The 22,072-nt window shown below is 49.4% G+C and overlaps 1 protein-coding gene across 1 annotated transcript in view; it reads right to left on the bottom strand.

The window, feature by feature from the left end:
* Window positions 1-17,143: 17,143 nt before the first annotated feature.
* Gpr107 (G protein-coupled receptor 107) overlaps window positions 17,144-22,072 on the bottom strand; it is a 62,606-nt gene continuing 57,677 nt past the window's right edge. Inside the window, exon 18 of the mRNA XM_041674417.1 lies at window positions 17,144-21,394. Within this exon, the coding sequence (XP_041530351.1) occupies window positions 21,298-21,394 (97 nt within the window). The 3' untranslated portion in view covers window positions 17,144-21,297. The remainder of the gene's footprint in view (window positions 21,395-22,072) is intronic.

Below are 22,072 nucleotides of genomic sequence, written 5' to 3'. Positions count from 1 at the left end.
CTGCACTTCATGACTTGAATTGACTGAGACAAGGTTTCATGTAGCTCAGGCTAGCGTTAAACTTGCTATGGAGTTGAGGATGACCTTGAACTTCTGATTCTTCTGCCTCTAGTCCCCAAGTGCTGAGATTATAGGCATGTACTAATATGCCCAGTTTTGAATTAAGTAGTTTTAATCATATCATGTTCTTGTATTAGTAAGGGCTCTCTGGAGAAACAAAATTTATAGAATGAATCTATATTATATTAATATATAATTAATCATTAGTATTAATATATTATTAATGATTTATGTTACAACAATATATATTAATAGGTTGGCTCTCTCAGCTGGTCTTCAGTGTACTCTGAAATCCCAAAGAAAAAGGCTCTGCTGCCAGTGAAGGAATGGACTTGCCAGGGAGAGCAAGCAGGCAAAAACAGAGCCTTCCTATAGGCTGCCAGCAGAAGGTGCGGCCCAGATTAAAGACGGATCTTCCCTCCTCAAAGATCTATATTAGAAATGGGTCTTCCTGCTTCCAATGATAAAGCAAAAATGTCTCATAGATGTACCAGCCATTTGGGTTTTAGTTAATTCCAGATGAAGTCAAGTTGACAATCAAGAACGGCATCACAGTTCTCCAAATTATAAACTTCAAAAGTGCACTCTCCAACAGGCAATAAACAGTGTCCATGGGAGGCATGTCACATGGGAAAAAGTTTCCTTGATCACATGCTCTCAGGAATATCCCAAACTAATATTTATTTATTTGTGTGTGTATTTAGCACAGGGTCCCAACAAGCTAGGCAAGCACTCTCCCACTAATGTACTCCCGTACTGGCTACTTTTATGTCAACTTGACATGAGCTGTATTCATCAAAGACAAGGGAATCACAATTGAAAAAATGTCTCCGTAAAATCTGGCTGTAGGCTAGGTGGTGGTGGCGCACGCCTTTAATCCCAGCACTCGGGAGGCAGAGGCAGGCAAATCCCTGTGAGTTCTAGGCCAGTCTGGTCTACAAAAGCTAGTTCCAGGACAGTTGGGGCTGTTACATAGAGAAACCCTGTCTCGAAACAAAACAAAACAAAACAAAACCACTTCTCCCCCCAAAAAAATCCAACTGTAGGCACTCTGTAGAACATTTTCTTAATTAGTGATTCAATGAGGAGGACCCAGGCCATTGTGGGTTTGTCCTGGGTTCTGTAAGAAAGCAGGCTGAGCAAGCCACGAGGAGCAAGTAAGTAAGAAACACCCTCCATGGCCTCTGCACCCCTCCTCCCTCACTGCTTTTGAAGACTGCTATACGGAACTATGAGTGAAATAAACCCTTCCCTCCCCAAGTTGCCTTTGGTCGTGGTGTTTCCTCACAGCAACAGTGAGCTCACTAGGACACTGCCTTATTTTTGTGGTTATTGTTGCTTTTGGGTTTTTGTTTGTCTTGTATTGTTTTTCAAGACAGGCTTTCTCTATGTGGTTGCTGGGAATTGAACTCAGGACCTTTGGAAGAGCAGGCAATGCTCTTAACCTCTGAGCCATCTCTCCAGGCCCCAGTAATTTTCATACTTCCAGGAGCTAGGTGAGGCAATGCACATCCCAGCACTCGGGAGGCAGGGGCCAGCCTGGCATCAGAGCAAGCCCTCAGGCTCAAATATAAATAAAATTCCAGATGACCTTTTGAAGACCCGGGTCCAGGAGTAATTAATTAACCTTGGGGAACTCATGGTCACAGGAGTTCCTGGAAAATAGGACTGAGGAACTGGGCCGCCTCTTCTCAAGTTGAGGATGATAACATTGACTTTTGATGTAAAGGCACGCAGCTGCTGGCTGTTAGTAGGCGTCGTGTAAGTTACAGGACTGGAAGGAGCCTGCCCACCCACAGATCCTGGCTATATGGGGTGTCAAAGCTGCTGGCCTGGCCCTCAGAGGGTGCCATCACACCATGTACTGGCCACAGTAGGGCTGATGGGGCTGCCCCCACACCATGGTTGAGTGAGCTACAGCTCTCTCCTCTTGGGCACTAGCTGGAAAAGCATTGCACGGGGAGGGAGCTGAGGCAAGGCAGAGTTCATCTGGGGAGAAAGGCGTGAGACACACAGAGGAGCAGCCAGCCTAGGATCCGGGAATCTCTACAGCCCCTCAAGGAGTCTATATCTTCCTGCTCTCTTGGCCTGCCAGGCTGCTGGCAGCACAGTCACTTAGAGTGAGTCACTTCCCAGCCAGTCCGCAAGCCTGGGTCGCCCTCCCTCAGCAGGCCCTGGCCCTGTCTGGTGCTTTAGGGACATGTGTAAGTGGCTGGACACCTCCTCCCCACCCAGGAGAGCCAGGTGAGCAATGGTTAGCCTAGCCTGGTTGTGTGGTCGAGCTACTTGAGATTTAGTTCCTTCATCTGGAAAATGGGGATAATAATGTCCTCATGGACAAGGTGGTTCCAAGATCACAGGGTCTACATGAAAAACCACAGCACAGGGTGCTGCTAACAGTACTGATGTTATTACTCATTTTCACATGATGAGGATCATGATGGTGATAGAGATGGTGACAGTATGATGGTGGTGGTGATGGTGATGGTGATGGGGGTGGTGATGGTGGTGGTGATGGTGATGGTGATGATGGTGGTGATGGTGGTGGTGATGGTGGTGGTGATGGTGATGGTGATGATGGTGGTGATGGTGGTGGTGATGGTGATGGTGATGGGGGTGGTGATGGTGATGGTGATGGTGGTGGTGATGGTGATGATGGTGGTGGTGGTGATGGTGATGGTGGTGATGTTGGAGTGGTGGTGATGGTGGTGGTGATGGTGGTGATGTTGGAGTGGTGGTGATGGTGGTGGTGATGGTGATGGTGGTGGTGATGGAGGTGGTGATGATGGTGATGATAGTGGTGATGTTGGAGTGGTGGTGATGATGGTTAGGATGATGGTAGTGGTGATTATGGTAGTGGAGGTGGTGGTGATGATGCTGGAGATGGTTGGAGGGGTAGTGATGGTGACAATGATGGTGATGATGTTGGAAGAGGTGGTGATGGTGGTAGTGAAGATGATGATTGTGGTGGTGAAGATGGGAGTAGAGATAATGAAGAAGATGATGGTAGAAGGTGGGGGTGCTATGTATTGGACCCATGGCATTGCAAATGCCAACCAAGCAGGCCTTCTACCACTCAGCTGTATCCTATTACAATTACTCTTGGCAGAGGAAAAGAAACCCTCAGAACTTTCTGTGAAGGAGGCCTGATTCTGAGGTCTGTCCCAGCACTGGGACTAGGGATGGGCACTAGACCCCTTTGAGCCTCTGTGTTCTGGATTCAAGTGGGTACAGTGGTTCCCCTGGCACCCTTGAAAGGCTATCTGAGGGCCTTGAAACAGGTTTCTGCCTTGGGAGGAGTCACTCCATGGGGCAGTAGGACAGGCGAATTTATGAATCCCGCAGAAGCCCATCTGGTCCAGGGACAATGCCTCTTTTAGCTCTCAGGCACCTGCAAGTGGGCATGGGCCTGTTTGCCACCTTGAAGGGAGCCCACAGTCACCAAGACAAGGGCAACTTTTTCCAGGTGGAGGTTCTGGGAGACACAGCCTGGGAGTTTGAAGAGGGCTTTATTTCTGGATGTCACCACCACAAGCTATTCAGGCTGTGGCAGGGCTGGATTTGGTGGGTAGCTGATGGTGAGCTCCTGGCACCTGTGGCAGCAATGGTGGTCTGAGCTCATATCTGCCTATGGTGGAGGTTGGAATGGGGACACAGCAAGGCTCTCTGGTGTGCACCTGCCTTTCCCAGACTCAACAATAGTTTAAGAAAGCCGGGCCGTGCTGTTACCTGCCTTTAATCCCAGCACCCGGGAGGCAGGAGGATCTTTGAGTTTGAGGCCAGTGTGGTCTATAGAGAGAGTTCTAAGACAGTTACAGCTACACTGAGAAACCCTGTCTTAAAATAAAAACAAAAACAAGCAAACAAGTAAGCAAACAAACAGAAAAAAACAACCAAACCAATAGTTTATGGAGATGTACTCTTGCAGGGTTGAATCCCTGAGCCAAAAGGGGATATTGTAAGCATAGAAGAATTCTGAGCAGTGGTGGCACACACCTTTAATCCCAGCACTCAGGAGTCAGAGGCAGACAAAACTCTGAGTTCGAGGCCAACCTGGTCTACAGAGTGAGTTCCGGTCTGGCCAGGGCTACACAGAACAACCCTGTCTCAAAAGAACAAAACAAAAGAAAGCAACAATAACAAAAGCATAGGAGAGCAGCCAGGACACTGTGGCTACAGCCTGCAGGTAGGTCCCCAGCCAGCGTAGGACGAGGACGTGGACTTCTCTGGTTGGCTGCACGGACAGGGCTCCCAGCAAGTCTTTCTAGAAGAATAAATACAGTCTTGTTAATAATTCTGCCTGAGTCACCGGCTGCAGTCAGCTCTGGATGTGTGACACCAAGAGAGGCTGCAAAAGGCCCGGAGAGACTCATTATGCGGAAGTAAAACATGATTAGAAATCAATGTGGCCACCTGCAGATGGATTTTATGAGGCCTGGACAGAAAAGCAAGAGGCGGAGCACAATTACCCAAAAAGCAGGAAAGTCAACAGAACCGGGCGGGGCTCCAGGTGAGAGAGAAGGGCTCCTCTCTAAAGCGGCATCAGTACTACCTGGGCCTCAATCTGGTAGGCTTTGATGCTACAGGTGAGGGACGGCATGCCGATGGATGGTACCCGCTCAGGGGACAAGCACCTGAGATCCTGGCCTCCCACTCAGGTGACCGTGGGCAAACCCACTGCAGACAGAAGAGAAGGTATTGGGAGGCATCGGGAGGCAGCTCCTTGTGCTCACGCTGGGACAGGGCCCCTCTTGTGATAGTCTGTGAAACTCTACAGGGTGGTCTGCCCAATTCCTAGGAAATTTAATCCTAGTACTTGGGAGGTAGAGGCAAGCAGATTTGTGAGTCTGAGGCCAGCCTGGTCTACAGAGTGAGATCCAGGACAGCCAAGGGCTACACAGAGAAACCCTGTCTTGAGACATTCTTATCTGGTATCTTCTCAGGAATCTTCCCAGGTGCACTACGCACCCAGGGAGGCTTGTCAGGCTCTCCAGGCCTCATGCAGCATGGAATCCCTGCAGTCCCATGCATGGTCCAAACGGGCAGAAATGGATTTGTGTAACTGGAATCCAGCAGCACCTGCCTTCAGACAAGGTTGATGCAGGGTTCCCAGGCTATACCCAAGTCTGATGTTTTCTCTGCTTTTGCCTCTGCTCCCTCCACATTGAGGCCATTTTTGGAAATACAGCAGATAAGGGCTCCCATCTTGGGTGTGCATCTCACTAAAAGAGACCTCCCTACCCTATTCTGCCCCCAAGACTCCATTGTTGGGTCCTAGTGACTCCAATTGATTTGAATTTGTCTATATTCTACTCCTACCCCGTGTGCATGTGTGTGTGCGTGCCTCTGTCCAGGTGTGCTGGTGTACACAGGCCCACTTGGTGCCAAGATGGCGCTGGGAGCTTCTGCAGACTAGACAGGGTCTCTCACTACCGAGTCACACTCCAGCTCCCATATATCGATATCTTGAATCAGTCAGTAGATGGGAAAGGGAGGCGAGGGACATGGCAATCCCTTAAACCAATCACAATTGTCCCCTAGAACTAGGCACACACTTGAGAAAGCAGTGGTCCAGTGTGGAATAGTGACCAGAGGAGGCTGCAGGGTTACACACCCTCACCATATGCTTTGGTGTGTGCTGTCCCTCTCTGAACACACCGAACCTCCTAACTCTTAAGCCAGTTCAGCATGTGCTAGATGGTTTACTGGAGCTTCCTCCAAGCAGCCCTCCTTGACCACATGTCACCAGGATTGGGCAAACCCTCTTCTGTAGACATGTGAGCTTGGGGTTGCATCATTACTTTTTTGAATCTTTAAACATATGTAAGTATACAAGCGTTGTGTCTGCAGATGTGAGAAGCAGGTGCACGACTGGTGCCTGTGGAGGTCAGAAGAGGGCACTGGCGTCTCAGAAACTGGAGTTAGGGATGGTTGTGAGTTGCCATGTGGGTGCTGGGAACAGAATCCAGGTCCTCTGCAAGAGCAAAAAGTGTTCTTAACTGCGGAGCCATCTCTCCAGCCTCTCTATCTTTTTCATTTTAAAATTGGTGTGTGTGTGTGTGTGTGTGTGTGTGTGTGTGGTGTGTCTTAGTCAGTGTTCTATTGCTGTGAAGAGATACCACGACGAAGGCAGCTTATAACAGAAAGCAATAATTGGGGCTTGCTTGCAGTTTCAGAGGACTAGGCCATGATCATCATGACATGAAACACGGCAGCAGGCAGGCATGGCGCTGCAGCAGTAGCAAACCTTGCATCTGATTCCGAAGATGGCGACAGAGAGAGGGCAAGACTAGGTCAAAGTCCACCCCAGTGACACACACCTCCTCCAACAAAGCCACACCTCCTAATTCTTCCTAAACAATCCCACCAACTGAGAACCCAACATTCAAATATATGAGCCTCTGGGGGCCATGCTCATTTAAACCACCACCATTTCTGCTATGTCCACATCAGTGCAGGTGCCATGGAAGTCAGGAGAGGATTGCAGGGCCTCTGGAGCTGGGGTTACAGGTGTTGTGACCCACCTACGTCATGCTAGGAACTGAACCTGGGTCCTCTAGGAGAGCAGTAAGTGCTCTTAACCAGTGAGCCATCTCTGTCACCTTTAAACGGGATTTTAAAAATAGGTTTATTGTGTGTGTGTGTGCACATGCACCTGTGTGTGCACGTGGAGAGGCCAGAGTTTTGTCAGATGTCTGTGGCTCTCCACTTTGTTTTCTGAGATAATCTCTAACTAAATCGGAAGCTTGCTGAATTTGCTAGTCTGACTGGGCAGCAAACCCCCGGATCTTCCTGCCTCTGCCGGTCTAGTTAGTGGTGGAGTTACAAGTGTGTGTCCTACACCCAGACTTCTAAGTGGGGACTGAACTTAGGTCCTCAGCTTATACCAAAAGCATTTTCGTCACTGAGCCCTCTCCCTGACCCTGCACACTCATCTCTCGAGCAACTGCTAAGATGCTCTCCAGGCAGCTGCCCCACGGTGCATCCGGCCAGCATTATCTCTTCTCCCTGTCCTCACCATCTGATCGCAGTTCTCCTAGTGCATGAGACCAGCACTGCACAGCGGTTTTCCTTTGTATCTCTGTGGACGAGGTTGAACATCTATGTGCTCACTGGCCACCTGCGGATCTGCAGAACTGCCCCATCAGTGGGTGGGCTGCACAGTTTAATGGGAACAGGACCGTGTGCAGCCAACGGTATGTAGTTAAGGTCAAGCTGGGCCTTCCTTTATTCTAGATACAAAGATAACTCAAAATGGACCAAAGCCCTCTATGTAAAAGGCAATACAGTGAAACTCTTAGAGGCTCCTTGGGATGTGGCTCAGTGGTAGAGAGTCTGTCTAGCATGTGCAAGGCCCTGGGTTCCATTGCCAGCACCATCAGAATGAACTTATTCAAACTCAAAAGAAAATAGGAAAAGCTTCATGATATTATAGTTTATAAATATTTTTTGGATATGACCCTAAAACATAAGAACAAGAAAAAATATCAATACATTGGAACGTGCACAAATTTCAAACACAGGCTGGGCATGATGGCCCGCACCTGTGACTTCAACACTTGGGAGACAGAGGTAAGAGGATCTTGAGGCTACATTGTACAAAATCACATTCCAAAACGTTTCAATGGGGCTGGCAAGATGGCTCAGAGAGTAATGACTTGCTGCAAAAGCCTGGCAACCTGAGTTTGATCTCCAGAACTACATAAAGACAGACCTGCATAAAGATAGATAAAGAAAGGCAAGTGTGCAGAGCTCTCCTCGGGGCTTCACCTGTACATCATCAACTGTACACAGACACACACACACATAAACATACCACACACACAAACACAAACACACCACACACACACAAACACAAACACACCACACACACAAACACACCACACATGCACACACACAAACACACCATACACACAAACACACCACACACACACAAACACACCACACACACAAACACAAACACACCACACACAAACACACCATACACACAAACACACCACACACACAGACACACACACAAACATACCACACACACAAACACAAACACACCACACACACAAACACACCACACACACAGACACACACACACACAAACATACCACACACACAAACACACCACACACATGCACACACAAACACACCATACACATACACACACACACCACACATGCATACACACAAACACACCACACACACACACCACACATGTACACACACCACACATGCACACACACACACCACACACACACTCCAAAATTAAGTTAAAAAATGAATTAAAATGTTTGTGTATCAAGGGACACTATTGAAAACATGAAAACTTAGAATGGAAAAAAAAATCTACAAATTTTAGACTTGGCCGGGCGATGGTGGCGCACGCCTTTAATCCCAGCACTCGGGAGGCAGAGGCAGGCGGATCTCTGTGAGTTCAAGACCAGTCTGGTCTACAGAGCTAGTTCCAGGACAGGCGCCAAAGCCACAGAGAAACCCTGTCTCGAAAAACCAAAAAAAAAAAAAAAAAAAAAAAAAAAAATTTAGACTTGATTTGGGATTGATAACGAAAATCTATAAAGAACATCTAGAGTGTGACAAACACAAATGAATGTCAGATTAAAACAGAGGGGAGCGACTCTTCACAAGCCTCAGTACTTGGGAGGTGGAGGCAGGAGGATCAGGAGTTCAAGGTCGTCCTTGACTACAGAGTGACTCCATCACTGTCTGGAGCCCACATTAGGTCATTTCCTCTGCCAGCTAAGGAATGAGAAGGCAGGAGGCATCCCAGGCACAACAGACAGAATCAGCCAGGGAAGAAAGGCTGTGATTAAAGCTGGGGAAATGCCCACATCCGTGCCAGCACACAGGGAGGCCCTGGGAACCTGAAATACAGGATCTACTTACTCCAGGACTGGAACTTTTAAGGCTCTTTGAGAGGTTTTTCCTCACAGAATTAGGGTTGTCAATTTGAATGAAGATAGAGTGGCTGCTGGTAGGGCCATAAATCTGGTGTAAACGCGTCCTGATCCGGCCTTGAACTTGCTGGCTGGTCCATCAGCAGGGCTGGAGTGTGTGCTGCTACGGTGGGAGCAAAAGCCTCGCCAAGTCTTTGTTTTAAGTTGTCAAGCTGTTGTCTGAGGCCAGGAGGGTGAGGAAGGAGACAGTCACTCTGGAGGTTCAGCATCTTTATTACCTAGCCATGTCCGCCCCCACAATCTGTCTAACTCTTAGATTGTCAAATTTAACACCAGACTCAACTACATGAAATTCTGTCTCAAAAACCAAATAGCAACAAAGCAGGGGAAAATAAAATAAAAAACCTCAACTGCAACGGTGTGTGGGGGGACAGAGAGGAAATGGAGACTTTTTTGTTTGCTTGCTTTTTTTTTTTTTTTGATTTTTCGAGACAGGATTTCTCTGTGGTTTTGAAGCCTGTCCTGGAACTAGCTCTGTAGACCAGGCTGGTCTCGAACTCACAAGAGATCTGCCTGCCTCTGCCTCCCAAGTGCTGGGATTAAAGGCGTGCACCACCACCGTCGGGGTTGCTTGCTTGTTTTTTGAGACACAGTTTCTCTGTGTAACAGCCCTGGCTGTCCTGGAACTAGCTCCTGTAGACCAGGCTGACCTCAAATTAACAGGCGTCCGCCTGCCTCTGCCTCAGAATGCTGGGATTAAAGGCGTGCATCACCACTGCCCGGCCTGGAAATGGAGACTTAATGGAGGTATGGCATCAGCTTTTACAAGATGAACGAGCTCTTGAGACTGGCTGGCTGCACAGCCGGATAAAGGTTTCACGCTCTTGAACTGCACACTGAAAAGGCTAAGATGGGGTTGGAGAGATGGCTGAGCCACTAAGAGCACTGCTGCTGCTCTTGCAGAGGCCCTAAGTGCAGTTCCCAGATCCCATGTCAGGCAGCTCACAACCCCACGTGACTCCAGTTGCAGGGCATCTGGTGCCCTTTTCTGGCCTCCGTGGGCACCTGCACACACATGTGCATATGTACAGACGCAGATACACAGACATAAATAAAAATAAAATAAATCTTTTTTTTAAGGCTATGGTAGAGTCAGGCATGATGGCATATTCCTGTAACCCCAGTACTCGGGTGTGAGGTGGTGGTAGACACATTAGGGTCAGGAAGTCAACGTCAGTCTCAGTTACATAGTAATCTTGAGACCGGTCTAAATTATATGAGCATTTAAAAAAAATGTATGACATATTTTAAAAGGTTTAAGGTTTAGAGAGATGGCTCAGTGGTTAGGAGCACCTGCTGCCCTTGCAGAGGGCCAGAGTTGGGATCCCAGCAGCCACATCCAGCAGATCAAAGTCACCTGTAACTCCAGCTGGAGACCGGATGCTCTGGCCTCCACGGGCCCCTGAGCATATGTGTACACACCTACACATACACATGACTAAAAGTGAAATCAATTGTGAGACAGGGTCTAGCCTGGGACTATGTAGGACAGGCTGACATTAAACTCACAGGGATCCACCTGCCTCTCCTCTCAAGTGCTGGGATTAGAAGTATGCACCACCATATGCGGGATACCACATAAGTGGATCCTGTCCACCTTAACAAAGGCCAGAGAGTTCAGCCTATTCTTGCTCCTTCAAGGTTATATGACAGGACGTTTGACCTCAGGTGTGGCCACTAACAGGAGGTTTTGACCTAGGGTGTGGCTACTTGATGCTTTGAGTATTGAGAAGGTAATTTTTGTTCTTTGTATCTTGGTAAAGAAGCCTCTTGCCTTCCCCCTTCTCTTCGGATTGGGGTATAAAAAGCCTATGAGAAATAAACCCGAGGCGAATCCCAGTATTTACTAGATACCTTCCTGACTCTATCAGTTGTCTACCTCTTTCTTACTCCCCATGCTTCCCTCCAAGTAAGGATGAATGAATAAGCTGAATAAACCGTGTGGGACCCTGCTGATGTTGTCACCCGGACGTGGGAGAGGAGAGATGGCCCTCAATGTGGGATTTATGAAACATGCCCAGCAAAAATAAAATTTTTAAAAATTAAGATGGTAATTATTATATATTTTAAAATCGCAATGGAAAATCTAATAACAATGGCAAAAGGATGGAGTAGCCATCTCTATAAGTCTATAAATGGCCAATGAGTACATGAAAAGACCCTCAGGGAAATGTCAATCAAAACTGTAATACCTTCCCACTTCTTAACTCACCTGGATGGCTGCTGTTAAAAACAAAGTAATATCCAAAAACTACCTGAAACCTTGTAGCAGGAAATGAAAAGCAAGTCCTCCAAGAAATTAGATACAAAATTACCATATAAGCCAGTGAGCTCACATTTAGGTATAGATCCCAAAGGCAGAACAGCTGGGCAGATTCATAATAACTGAAAGTAGACAGAATAAAAGGTCATCTCACAGAGAGCGAGCGACGACGGACAGAAGACAGAGTTGAAGGGGAGGTAGGTGAAAGAGCTTGCTCTGTAAGCATGAGAACCTGAGTTAAAATTCTCATCACCCATGTGAAAGGCTGGGCCCGGCTGTGGTGCCTGAGCTCAACATTGGGGAATGGAGTCAGGTGGTTCTGAGAACTTGCCTGTCAGCCTAGTCAGAAACAGTGAGCTTCTGCTTAACTGAGAGACCCTGTCTCACGAGCTTCTGCTTAACTGAGAGACCCTGTCTCACGAGCTTCTGCTTAACTGAGAGACCCTGTCTCAAGGCAATAAAGTGGAAGGTGAGAGAGGATGACACCCAGCGTACTACTTCAGCTTCTGTATGCACACGCATGTGCATGCACACTTATAGACATGCAACACATACCTACACACCAGAGAGAGAGAGAGAGAGAGAGAGAGAGAGAGAGAGATGAATGGATAAAGATTATAAATAAATATGTATCCCGCAGCCCTTAAGGGGCTGGGAAGAATGCCCATGGGATAGAGTGTTTGATTCCCACCAACCTCCTTTTATTTATTTTGCTTTAATTTTTTTAAAGATAAAACTAATGTAGCTCAGGATGCCCTCAAATTCACAGCAATCCTCCTGCATCAGCCTCATCTCTTGAGTTCTGGGATTCCAGGTAATCTACCATGCTTGACTTCATCATTTCTCGACAAGGGCATCTTGCTATGTTGCTCAGGCTGGTCTTAGACTCCTGGGTTCCAGCAAGTCTCCTGCCTCAGCTTCCCAAGTAGATGGAACCACTTCAGTGTGCTTCCCTGCTTTTACTTGGTGATGTCTTGTAAAGCATACTCAGATTCCAATTTTGAGTCAATCCAGGTTACATGTTTTCTGGGTGTTTGTGGAACCAGTCTTGCAAGGAATCTGTGTCTATCACGGTATGGGGTTTCTTCTGTCTCCTAATTGCTGCATCATTTTAACAACTACATTAAGGTGTTGTATTTTTGAATCTCTTGATTCTTCTTCACTGACCTGTGTGTCTAACCATGCACCAGCACCATGTTGCTTGAATTCTGCTGCTTTGCAATTAATTTTCAAATCAAATACAGAATCTTCCAATTGTCTTGCTTGTTTCTGAGACAAAGCTACAGTTTGTAGTCCAGGCTGGCCTTGGGCCTTCTGCCTCTTTCTTCTGAGTATCTGGAATTACAGATCCTAAAATAATTCTTTTTAACATTGCTTTTGCTAAGTTGGGCCTCTTGAAATTCAAGTGATGGTGGGGGACGTGCTTACCAGTGTGCGCACATGTGCAGACCAGAGGATGTCAGGCGTCAGGCCTCTCTCTCTCTCTCCTCTCCTCTCCCCTTCTCTCCCCTCCCCTCTTCTCTTCTCTTCTCTCTCTCTCTCTCTCTCTCTCTCTCTCTCTCCTTCGCAACAGCTGGTCTGGAAGTCACGCTAAAGACCAGGCTGACCTTAAACTCAGAGATCTGCCTGCCTCTGCCTCCTGAGTGCTGGGGAGCCCACCATCACATTATCTGATCTCACTGAACCTGGGGCTCGCAGCTTCAGCTAGGCTGGATGGCCAGCAAGCCTGAGAGCTTCCTGTCTCCATCTCCAGCTCTGGGGTTAGATAGGTGTGCACCACCACAGCTGGCTGTCTTAATGCTCGGGATCTGAATGCAGATGCTCAGTGGGCACAGCAAGCACTTTATTCTGGAGCCATCTCACCGGTGTGTGGATCCCGCTTGGGAGCTGGCACAGAGCAGCCAGCAGGGAAGTGGGGATGATGCTCACTTTGTAGTGAGGTAGGCTGGGGAGTATTTGGGCTTTTTTTTTGTTTGTTTGTTTTTGTTTTTGTTTTTCGAGACAGGGTTTCTCTGTGGCTTTGGAGCCTGTCCTGGAACTAGCTCTGTAGACCAGGCTGGTCTTGAACTCACAGAGATCCGCCTGCCTCTGCCTCCCGAGTGCTGGGATTAAAGGCGTGCGCCACCACCGCCCGGCTAGTATTTGGGCTTTTTATGTTTGATCTTTTTCACTGTTTGGAAGCATTACCATCTCCATGACACTGCCTCTGCCCATCCATGAGGACGGCTTTCCTTTGGTCGCTCCAAACTGTTTTGATCACTTCTAGAATAAAGTTTCCACATATCAACCTCTTCCTAAGTATTTTATTCTTCTTAGTAAATGGCACTGTTTTCTTCTGCACTACTGGTTAAAAACGTATAGAAACATGATGGATTGCCAGGTGGTAGTGGCACAAGCCTTTAATCCCAGCACTTGGGAAGCAGAGGCAGGTGGATCTCTGTGAGTTCCAGGACAGCCAGGGCAACACAGAGAAACCCTGTCTTGAAAAACCAAAAGTGAAAATATAAAACAGAATAAACAATGATGGATCTTTTTGTTTGTGAGACAAGGTCTTACCATGCAGACTCAGCTGGCTGGAACTCCTGAGTGCTGGGAATACAGGCATGCACCCCCATGCTAGTTGGACTTGTTTACAACTAATTATAAAGATTTCTTTTTAATTTTGTGAATGAATAAATCCATGGGAGTGCAATGCCCTCAGGCTTCAGAAGAGGATGTTGGATTTCCCAGCGCTGGAGCTACAGGTGTTCCCAGCACCAGTGTGGGTGCCTGGAACCAAACTTGGGTCCCTTAGAAAAGCCACAAGCAGTGTAAACACTGAGCCTCTCCCAAAGTCTAAAATCGTTGTCATTTAAAAGCAGTTTATGAACACGCTCACCACACCATACAGCAGCCGACGACAGCTTCAGGAGCCCGACCTCTCCATCCTCCGTGTAAGTCTTGGGAACTGAGCTTGGGTCACCAGGCCCTGCCACATCGCACCCCCCCCGCCCCACTCCAATTATTTCTGTGTATTGATTTGCCACCTTCCATAGTCATGTTCATATTTTAATCCGGGAGCGGGTGCTTCTGACATCATTTTGGCTGGCTCATACACAACAGGGCAAGATTGGAGGTGGGTGCCAGATAGGAGGGGACGGGGGCTGGAGAGATGGCTCAGTGGTTAAGAGCATTGCCTGCTCTTCCAAAGGTCCTGAGTTCAATTCCCAGCAACCACATGGTGGCTCACAACCATCTGAAATGAGGCCTGGTGCCCTCTTCTGGCCTGCAGACATACACACAGACAGAATATTGTATACATAATAAATAAATAAATTAATAAAAAAAAAACAGATAGGAGGGGGGAGCAGTGGGGCGAGGAGTGAGAAGGCTTGACCTACAGGGCCAGGACCCACAAGGGCACAGGAATCTGGAATGGCAAGATGACTCAGACAGGAGTCTGACTTGCAGGTGGCAGAAGTCTAGAGACAGGATAAGAATGTCTTATTGTGCCCAAGCCACTCAGGTCAGAGAGACCATCCTTTCAGTAGGGGCTCCACACAGGTCCTCGTGGCTCTTTCTGTCTTTTGTCTCCCAACACTGCAAGCCAGATGTAGGTGCTAGTGCTCAGCCTTGGCCTTGCAGGTGTTAGCACAGAAGGTGATGCTCAGCCCCCACCGGCTGGAGCTGACTGATACAGTCACTTTACTGTGCCTAGAAGAGCTGAGGAGGCACGCTGTTAGCTGTGCCTCTAGGCCTGGGGAATGGGCACAGGCTTACTTCTATGCAGGTCAGCCATGCCTTTGCCGTTCCTAAGTGGGTCACTTCTGCTTTCTCAGATGCTGAGAAAATTTCTCTTGGGGCAGACAGACCAGCACCAGGGACCAGGGCTGAATTCTCAAAGTCCAAGGGGACTGCAATGTCATGTCACTAGGGGCACCTGGTGACACACAGCATGGCCTCCTTACAGGACACACTCAGTGCTTTGCTTGGGAGCCAGAAGGAGCACATAGCTACTGATCTGTTCATCTGACAGATTCCTGATGGAGTGACCCAAAGGCAGCAGCGCCCATGAGGAAGGCACATCTGAGCCAGACAGCTGCGTGGACCATGGCACCACAATGCAGCAAGCTCCAACACAGAGAACACAGACGACAGAAGGGCCCAGCCCTCACATCACTCGGGCTCTGCAGAGGCCACAAAGGCTGTGTCCTGCCTCTACCCTGCCCATCATCGTGTGACACTTTGGTAGTCACACCTTGTTAGATGTCCGTGTTCACATGCCAGCTAGAGACCACCTCCGGGTTAAAGGCCCTGACCAGAGCCATTGCCACACACAAGGACGGTCTCTTCAACCCTGTCCAGCACTGCTGGGAGGTAGTCTTAGGCCCTGACGACCTTCAGAATCAGAAACTCTGAACCCTGCAGGGCACATGGTGCCCTTTGGAGTGAGAATGGCTGGATTTCCTCATCCTCGGGGCTGTTTCTCTATTGGTCTTTGCTACCCCTGCCTCAGCACTCTCTCCTTCTGGAGTCTTTTTATCTTTTTTCATTTTACATACCAATGCCAGTTCCCATTCCTTCCCTCCTTCTGGGGTCTCAAGACTGCCCCTCCTTTTCGTCCTTTGCTCTTGACACCTCTACAAACCAACAATCACTGACAAGGGCTACAGTGGAGGCTCTGCAGAACACAAGGCGTGTCCACCATTACTGCAGCTGTACAGTAGAAACCAGACCCCCCACTCTGGGCCGGGACCGGACTCCACTCTTTCTCCACGTGGATCTGGGCCTGGCTGCTGACTGGGTAGCACGGGCAGAGTGGCAGCTTTCCCCAGGTTCTGTGTCTGCAGACTCGAGACCAGGCTCTCCTAGTGGCCACTCACCCTGGAGCAGCTCTGAGCAGGAGTCTGGAGTGAGGCAGTGTGGGAGCGGTGGGAGCTCTGAAAGGCGGCAGCATGGCTGGCAGTGGGAAATGATCATTATTCTGGGGTGGGGGCCTCAGAACCACTCTCACGCTTTGTTTTTTTCTGTATGTAGTGTTTGTGTATTTGTGCATGTGCACGTCACATCTTGACTGAGTGCCCTCCTCTGCCATTCCCCACCTTGTTTTGAGGCAGGGTCTCTCACAGGGCCCACTGACCAGCATCTGGAAATCCTCCCGCTCCCCATGTATGAGGCTTACAGGCAGGCACCGCCACAGCTGGTTTTCATGTGGGCATTGGGAATCCAAACTCAGTATGTCACGCTTGCATGGCTGGCACTTTACCCACGGAGCCACTTTTCCAGCCCAGACTGTGTGGAAAGAATTTTTACTGTATGAACAGTGCCTGTCAACTGAAAACACGTCCAGTGAAGCACTTTGTGCTGACCCGAATGTCTGATTCCCACAGGGGATGATGGCAGAGCTTCTGGAAAACCAGGAAGCCTGTCTCAGAAGGGGCTTGGCCCCAAATCTCTGTTGTCACCTCCCCTTTGGTGACAGCAGTGCTGAATCCTGACCAGGAATCTCCTATGACTGCACCTCAGAGGTTTGCATTTGTACCATAGCCCTGGTGGCAGAGCTTTGCCAGGTGGGGTTACTGGCAGCGAGAGTGGATGGAAGGCAGCCAGCCAATCAGCACAGATCACAAAGAAGGAGTCACAACAGTTCTCAACCTGCGGGTGAAAGACCCTTTCACAAGGGTCACCTAAGACCATCTACACCAGGTATTTACATTACGATTCTTAACAGTAATACAATTACAGTTATGAAGTAGCAAGGAATATAATCTTATGGCCAGGGTCAGCACAGCCTGAAGGACTGTATTAAGGGATCACAGCATTAGGAAGGGTGAGAACCACTGAGTCACAAGAAAGCAGACAGGGAGCACCAGGCTTTCCTGGGATCACAGACACGAGCTCCAGCATGGAATCTTTATTGGACATGTTTGCTTTGCAGTGAAATGCCTCCATACAGTGGCCAGTCCAGCAATCCTGAACACATCTATACCCCATGCTTGTGAATAGCCAGTGGTTAATGCTACAATCACTAAGTGGCCCCAGCCCCGGCAGCCCAACTTGAATAGGCACAAAGGCCCATAAGACCTCCTGCAGATAAGTCCTCTGGGTTATTCGCCTGTTATTTGGGTCATCTAGAAAAGCTGCCTAGGAATAAGAAAGCTCTCTTGTGTGGACAGGCTATCTGGCCTCTGCAGAGGGAGGCAGTGCATGGATGCTAAGGCTGGCCTTCCAGCTCCCCGTCTATGGCACAGACTCAGCATCCTGTCGTGGGAGTGAATCTGTCTCACTTTGCTCTTTACAGACACACCAGGAACTTGTGTGCCTTCCCCAGTGGCCTATCTGCAATCTCCTTGTTGTCAGAATCATGCCAGATCCCGACATAACATGATCATGTCTGCTCCCAAGCCGGTCCTGTCCCTTGGTGAAGTCTCTTTATAGTTCTGGGAAGCAGGGAGGTGGACCCCTGCCCAGGTAGAGGGGCACCTAAATTTATATTTTTTTAAAGATTTATTTATTCATTATGTATACAGTGTTCTGTCTGCATGTGTGCCTGTAGCTCAGAAGAGGGTACCAGATCTCTTTACAGATGGTTGTGAGCCACGATGGGGTTGCTGGGAATTGAGCTCAGGACCTCTGAATAGCAGGCAGTGCTCTTAACCTCTGAGCCATCTCTCCAGCCCCAATTTATGATGTTCTTAAAGCATGAAACACATCCTACAGGACAGAAGAGGCCCCAGGGTATTGGGAGACTTCTTGGCCTACGACCTATGAACACATTCTAGGTGGTACACATATGAGCAAGACTCCTATGAATGTATTTTACAGGTTTATACCAGGGCAGCCTTGGAAAGCTGGAGTAAAGGGTAGATCTTCGAGAACACTGGCCTGTTCTAAATTAACACCTTTTCAACCAAGGGATACAAATAAAGTCCTCACCCAACTCTAGAGAGGAAAGGCAGCAGCAGTGGGCAGGGTGGGTCGCTGGGCGGCACCGTGAAATGCTGGGCCCAGGCAGGTCACAGCCAGCACAAGCTGAGGTGGGCAGTGGAGTGTGAGAGCAGGGCTGGGGCCGGGGTCTAGGATCTTCCTGTGCGGATCAGCAGCTTGGCAGAGGGAGGCTGAAATGCTCAGCTGTCCTCTTGGGTATGTGGAACTGGGCCAGCAAGCTCATCAGACTAATGCTTCCTCGAGGAACACACTTTGGGATAGACAAGGGAGGTGACCAGAGGCCACCGAAAATAAACACAGAAATCTCTGACGCGCTTCCCCTTCTGCAAAGACTGGCTTTGGACTCCACTCCAAGAGCCAACAGGCATTGAGGTATGGGGAGCCCACCATGTGGTACAGAGCAGCAATCCAGTGTTAGTTTGCATAGTTAGCGCTCTCGGGGCAGAAAGCGCACCCTGCAGCCAGCTGCCAGCAGACAATGCTGCAGTGCACCAGGCCTGCAGTCAGTATGCCAGGGCGGGCTAAGGGAGTCAATGGGAAAGCAAGGTCGCCGGGGTGGGGCAGTGGTGCAGGGGGTAAGGGAAAGGAGAAGGAGGGGAGGGGAGAGGAGAGGAGGGGAAGGAAGACCCAAGGGTCAAGAAGAGCAGAAAGCCCACAAGCACCTAAGGAGCTGTGCGGCCCTGGCTGGCTGAGCAGGCAGAGGTTGGAGAGTGGAGACACGTAGGCATTTATTCCGAAGTGGTTTCTGAAGGAAAACTGGACAGACATAGACCTGGTGTGAGGCAGGATCTTTGACCCTGGAGTAAGCTGTTTCTCCAGAGAGAATGAACAGAGAACTCTGCTAGTCAAATGTAAGAGCTGACTGAGTCCTTGACACTGTTAAGAACTAAGGGCTCAGAGCTTAACACTTGCTCCTGATGGTCAAAAAATAATTTTCTAACAAAATCCACACTTTATTAAATGTCACAACCTACAGCTTCCAGTCCACAGCACTCTTAAAGGAAGCACGGACACCTCACACAGGCAAAGCAGAGGTGGGGGGGGGGGACAGTGGCAGTGCATTGTGCACCCCATTTTTGCTCAGTCTCTCCACACAAGGGCTTCACGGTTGTGTGCAGCCAGGTGGGCTGAGACTCAAGCTGCAGAGAGCAGCTGGTGAGCTGGGGCAACTGGGCAGCACTGGACTCCAACCATACTCCTCTACCCAAGGACACCGCCGAATGCTTGCCCACAGCTCTCAAGATAGGGAGATGAGACGCATTTACAGTGCAGGATAAAGAGCTACAAGTTCCCTTTCCATGGCCTGAGCTCTCTGGGCCAGTCTTCCCAGCCCCATGTTAGGCTTCTGATCCTATCATTCCAGACTTCCCACCTTCCTGCCTGTGCACCCACGCTGTGGAAGGACCAGACTGTCCCTATGGTCACGCAGGGAAGCCAGTGGGCTAGGTGGTACACAGTTCCCCACTTGCTCTCGCCACTCAACAGTTTTATTAAAATCTACAGCTGAGGCTCCTCATAAAAACCCTGCCTGGGAAGGCCCTCACCTTCTGTGAGTCTAGCACCTACTCAACAATGTCTTCTGCAGGGAAGCAGCAGCCCGCCCTCTGAGGGCCAGGCTTAGATGTCACCACAGGAACAAGCTTCTGCAGGGCTGGCCAAGCTCTTATGTGCAGAAAAGAAAGCATTTAAAACTATGCCCATCTCCTCTCCAACTCCCTTCCCATCACATACCTTAAACAAATAAACAAGAACAAAGCAAAAAAGGAGGAAAAGATCCTTCAGGCCTAGCTACCTTTCTCCAGATAGACCAGCTGTGGTGGAGAGGGACCTGCTCACCCCTGGACAGTAGAAGAGGTGTCTTCTCGCTGAAGGCAAATGGGAGGTAGTGGCTGTCACCCCGGAGAGCCCGTTCCTTGAAGTTGTGACTCACCGACAAGTCGTGGGCACTAAGCCGCTTTCAGGTGCCGAGCTGGTCGCCTGTGCCCTGGGTCACATGCCTTCCGAGCTCGCCTCTCCTGCAGCACTGTCCCATGCAGGCAGTCGCCGGTGTTCCTGCCCAGGCTCTGAACAGACCTCGCTGCCTCAGGTCTCTGAGCATGAGCAGCTCAGCTGTGCTCACTTCCTTCACACATGCTTGGAATATGGTTGGGGCTCAGAAGTCCCTGCCTGGCCCATGCAAGATGTGGAACAAGTCTTTCTCTAAGTATTTGCTTGGCTGCAGCCCTTCCGGCACCCAGTGACTCCTAAAGGAACACTCTCCTGTTTTCTCTGATGCTGATCAGAAGACACAGGGGTAAGTAAGGAGAGGAAGGCAGGCAGCTGCTCTGGAGAGGCAGGGCCTGGAGTCTGGGGAGCACTTCTGGAGCCTCAAGGCTCCTCTCCCCTTCCCACATGCTAGAGACAACCATTTCACCAACAGGGCTGCGGTGCTGGCAGTGGCCTGGACAGCAACGCAATGGGCCCTCACAGCTGGCCTCTAGTTAGAAGAGGGAACAACATTTAGAGTGGTGCTTGGGGTCAGTGGCCCTGGACAGGTGCTTCCAACCACCTAGGGTGACTATTTGGCTTTCTAAAGTAATTCCATTCATTTCTGTCGCTGCTGCTCCCCAAAGGCAATCTCTCTCTTCTTTGTGTTCTTGGTAGACACCTGCCTACATCCCAAAGTAACTACTTTCCCCCCACCCTGGTACCAGGATTGAACCCAAGCCTCATGAAGGCTTGGCCAAGCAGTGAGCCACACCCTCAGCCTCCAAAGCCCTGTGAGCAGCAGCAGCCTGCCCTTCCCACCACCACAGCCTTTCTGAGTGGCAGCCACTGGGGTTCCCCTGTGGAGACCCCAGATGGACTCTCCTTTACCCCTCCTCTCTGCTCCTATCCTCCCTGAGGGGCAGTCCTAGCTGCTTGGAGCCCACCGCAATCAGGTTTTCTAAGAGTACATAAGTAGATGTCCACGCACTGAGCTGTGCTGTGTGTATGGAGTGTCACTGTTGGGAGATGCCACACTGTCAGGAAGACGCTTGCTCACGACAGGGCTGTGACTAGGCTGTTCTCATTGACAGTGCATCCTCAGAGTGGAGCCCATCATGCGGTGCACTCCCAGTCACCCTGGGGCTCCACAGCACCATTGGTCACTTTCCTGACTTTCTTCATGTTCTCCATTACTCCTGATGCTGTCACTCTGAAAAATAAGAGAAGTCAAAATGTTGCGGAATCTGTAACCCTGCAGAAAGCTTCTTGTAGGCCAAGGTAGAAACCTGGCCTCCTCCCGCTAGTGTGACGCTGTGTGGTATGCTATGTGGTGCTGGCAGGCCACTGACCTTTCTAAGCCTAAGTATAAAGAGAAATCTTCCCTTCCAGAACCACCACGAGAAGCTGGGCGGTGGTGGCGCACGCCTTTAATCCCAGCACTTGGGAGGCAGAGGCAGGCGGATCTCTGTGAGTTCGAGGCCAGCCTGGTCTACAAGAGCTAGTTCCAGGACAGGAACCAAAAGCTATGGAGAAACCCTGTCTCGAAAAATCCAAAAAAAACCCAAAAAAACAAAAAACAAACTAGCCGGGCGGTGGTGGTGCACGCCTCTAATCCTAGCACTCGGGAGGCAGAGGCAGGTGGATATCTGTGAGTTCGAGACCAGCCTGGTCTATAAGAGCTAGTTCTAGGACAGGCTCCAAAACCACAGAGAAATCCTATCTCGAAAAACCAAAAGAAAAATAAAAACAAAAACCAGAACCACCACGAGGAAAAAGAAGATTCCTCATGTCTCCAAGCAAGCTGTCATCACTGCCAATGTGAATTTTTCTCTCTTTCACCACAGTGGCCAGAAATTATAGACCATATTCATATCATTGTTGTGGTTAT

This window comes from Microtus oregoni, unplaced genomic scaffold, assembly GCF_018167655.1.
Source record: "Microtus oregoni isolate MIOR12 unplaced genomic scaffold, Mior012 000025F_ref0000491, whole genome shotgun sequence".
Lineage (NCBI taxonomy): Eukaryota > Metazoa > Chordata > Mammalia > Rodentia > Cricetidae > Microtus > Microtus oregoni.
This window is presented reverse-complemented; position numbering and strand designations above follow the sequence as displayed.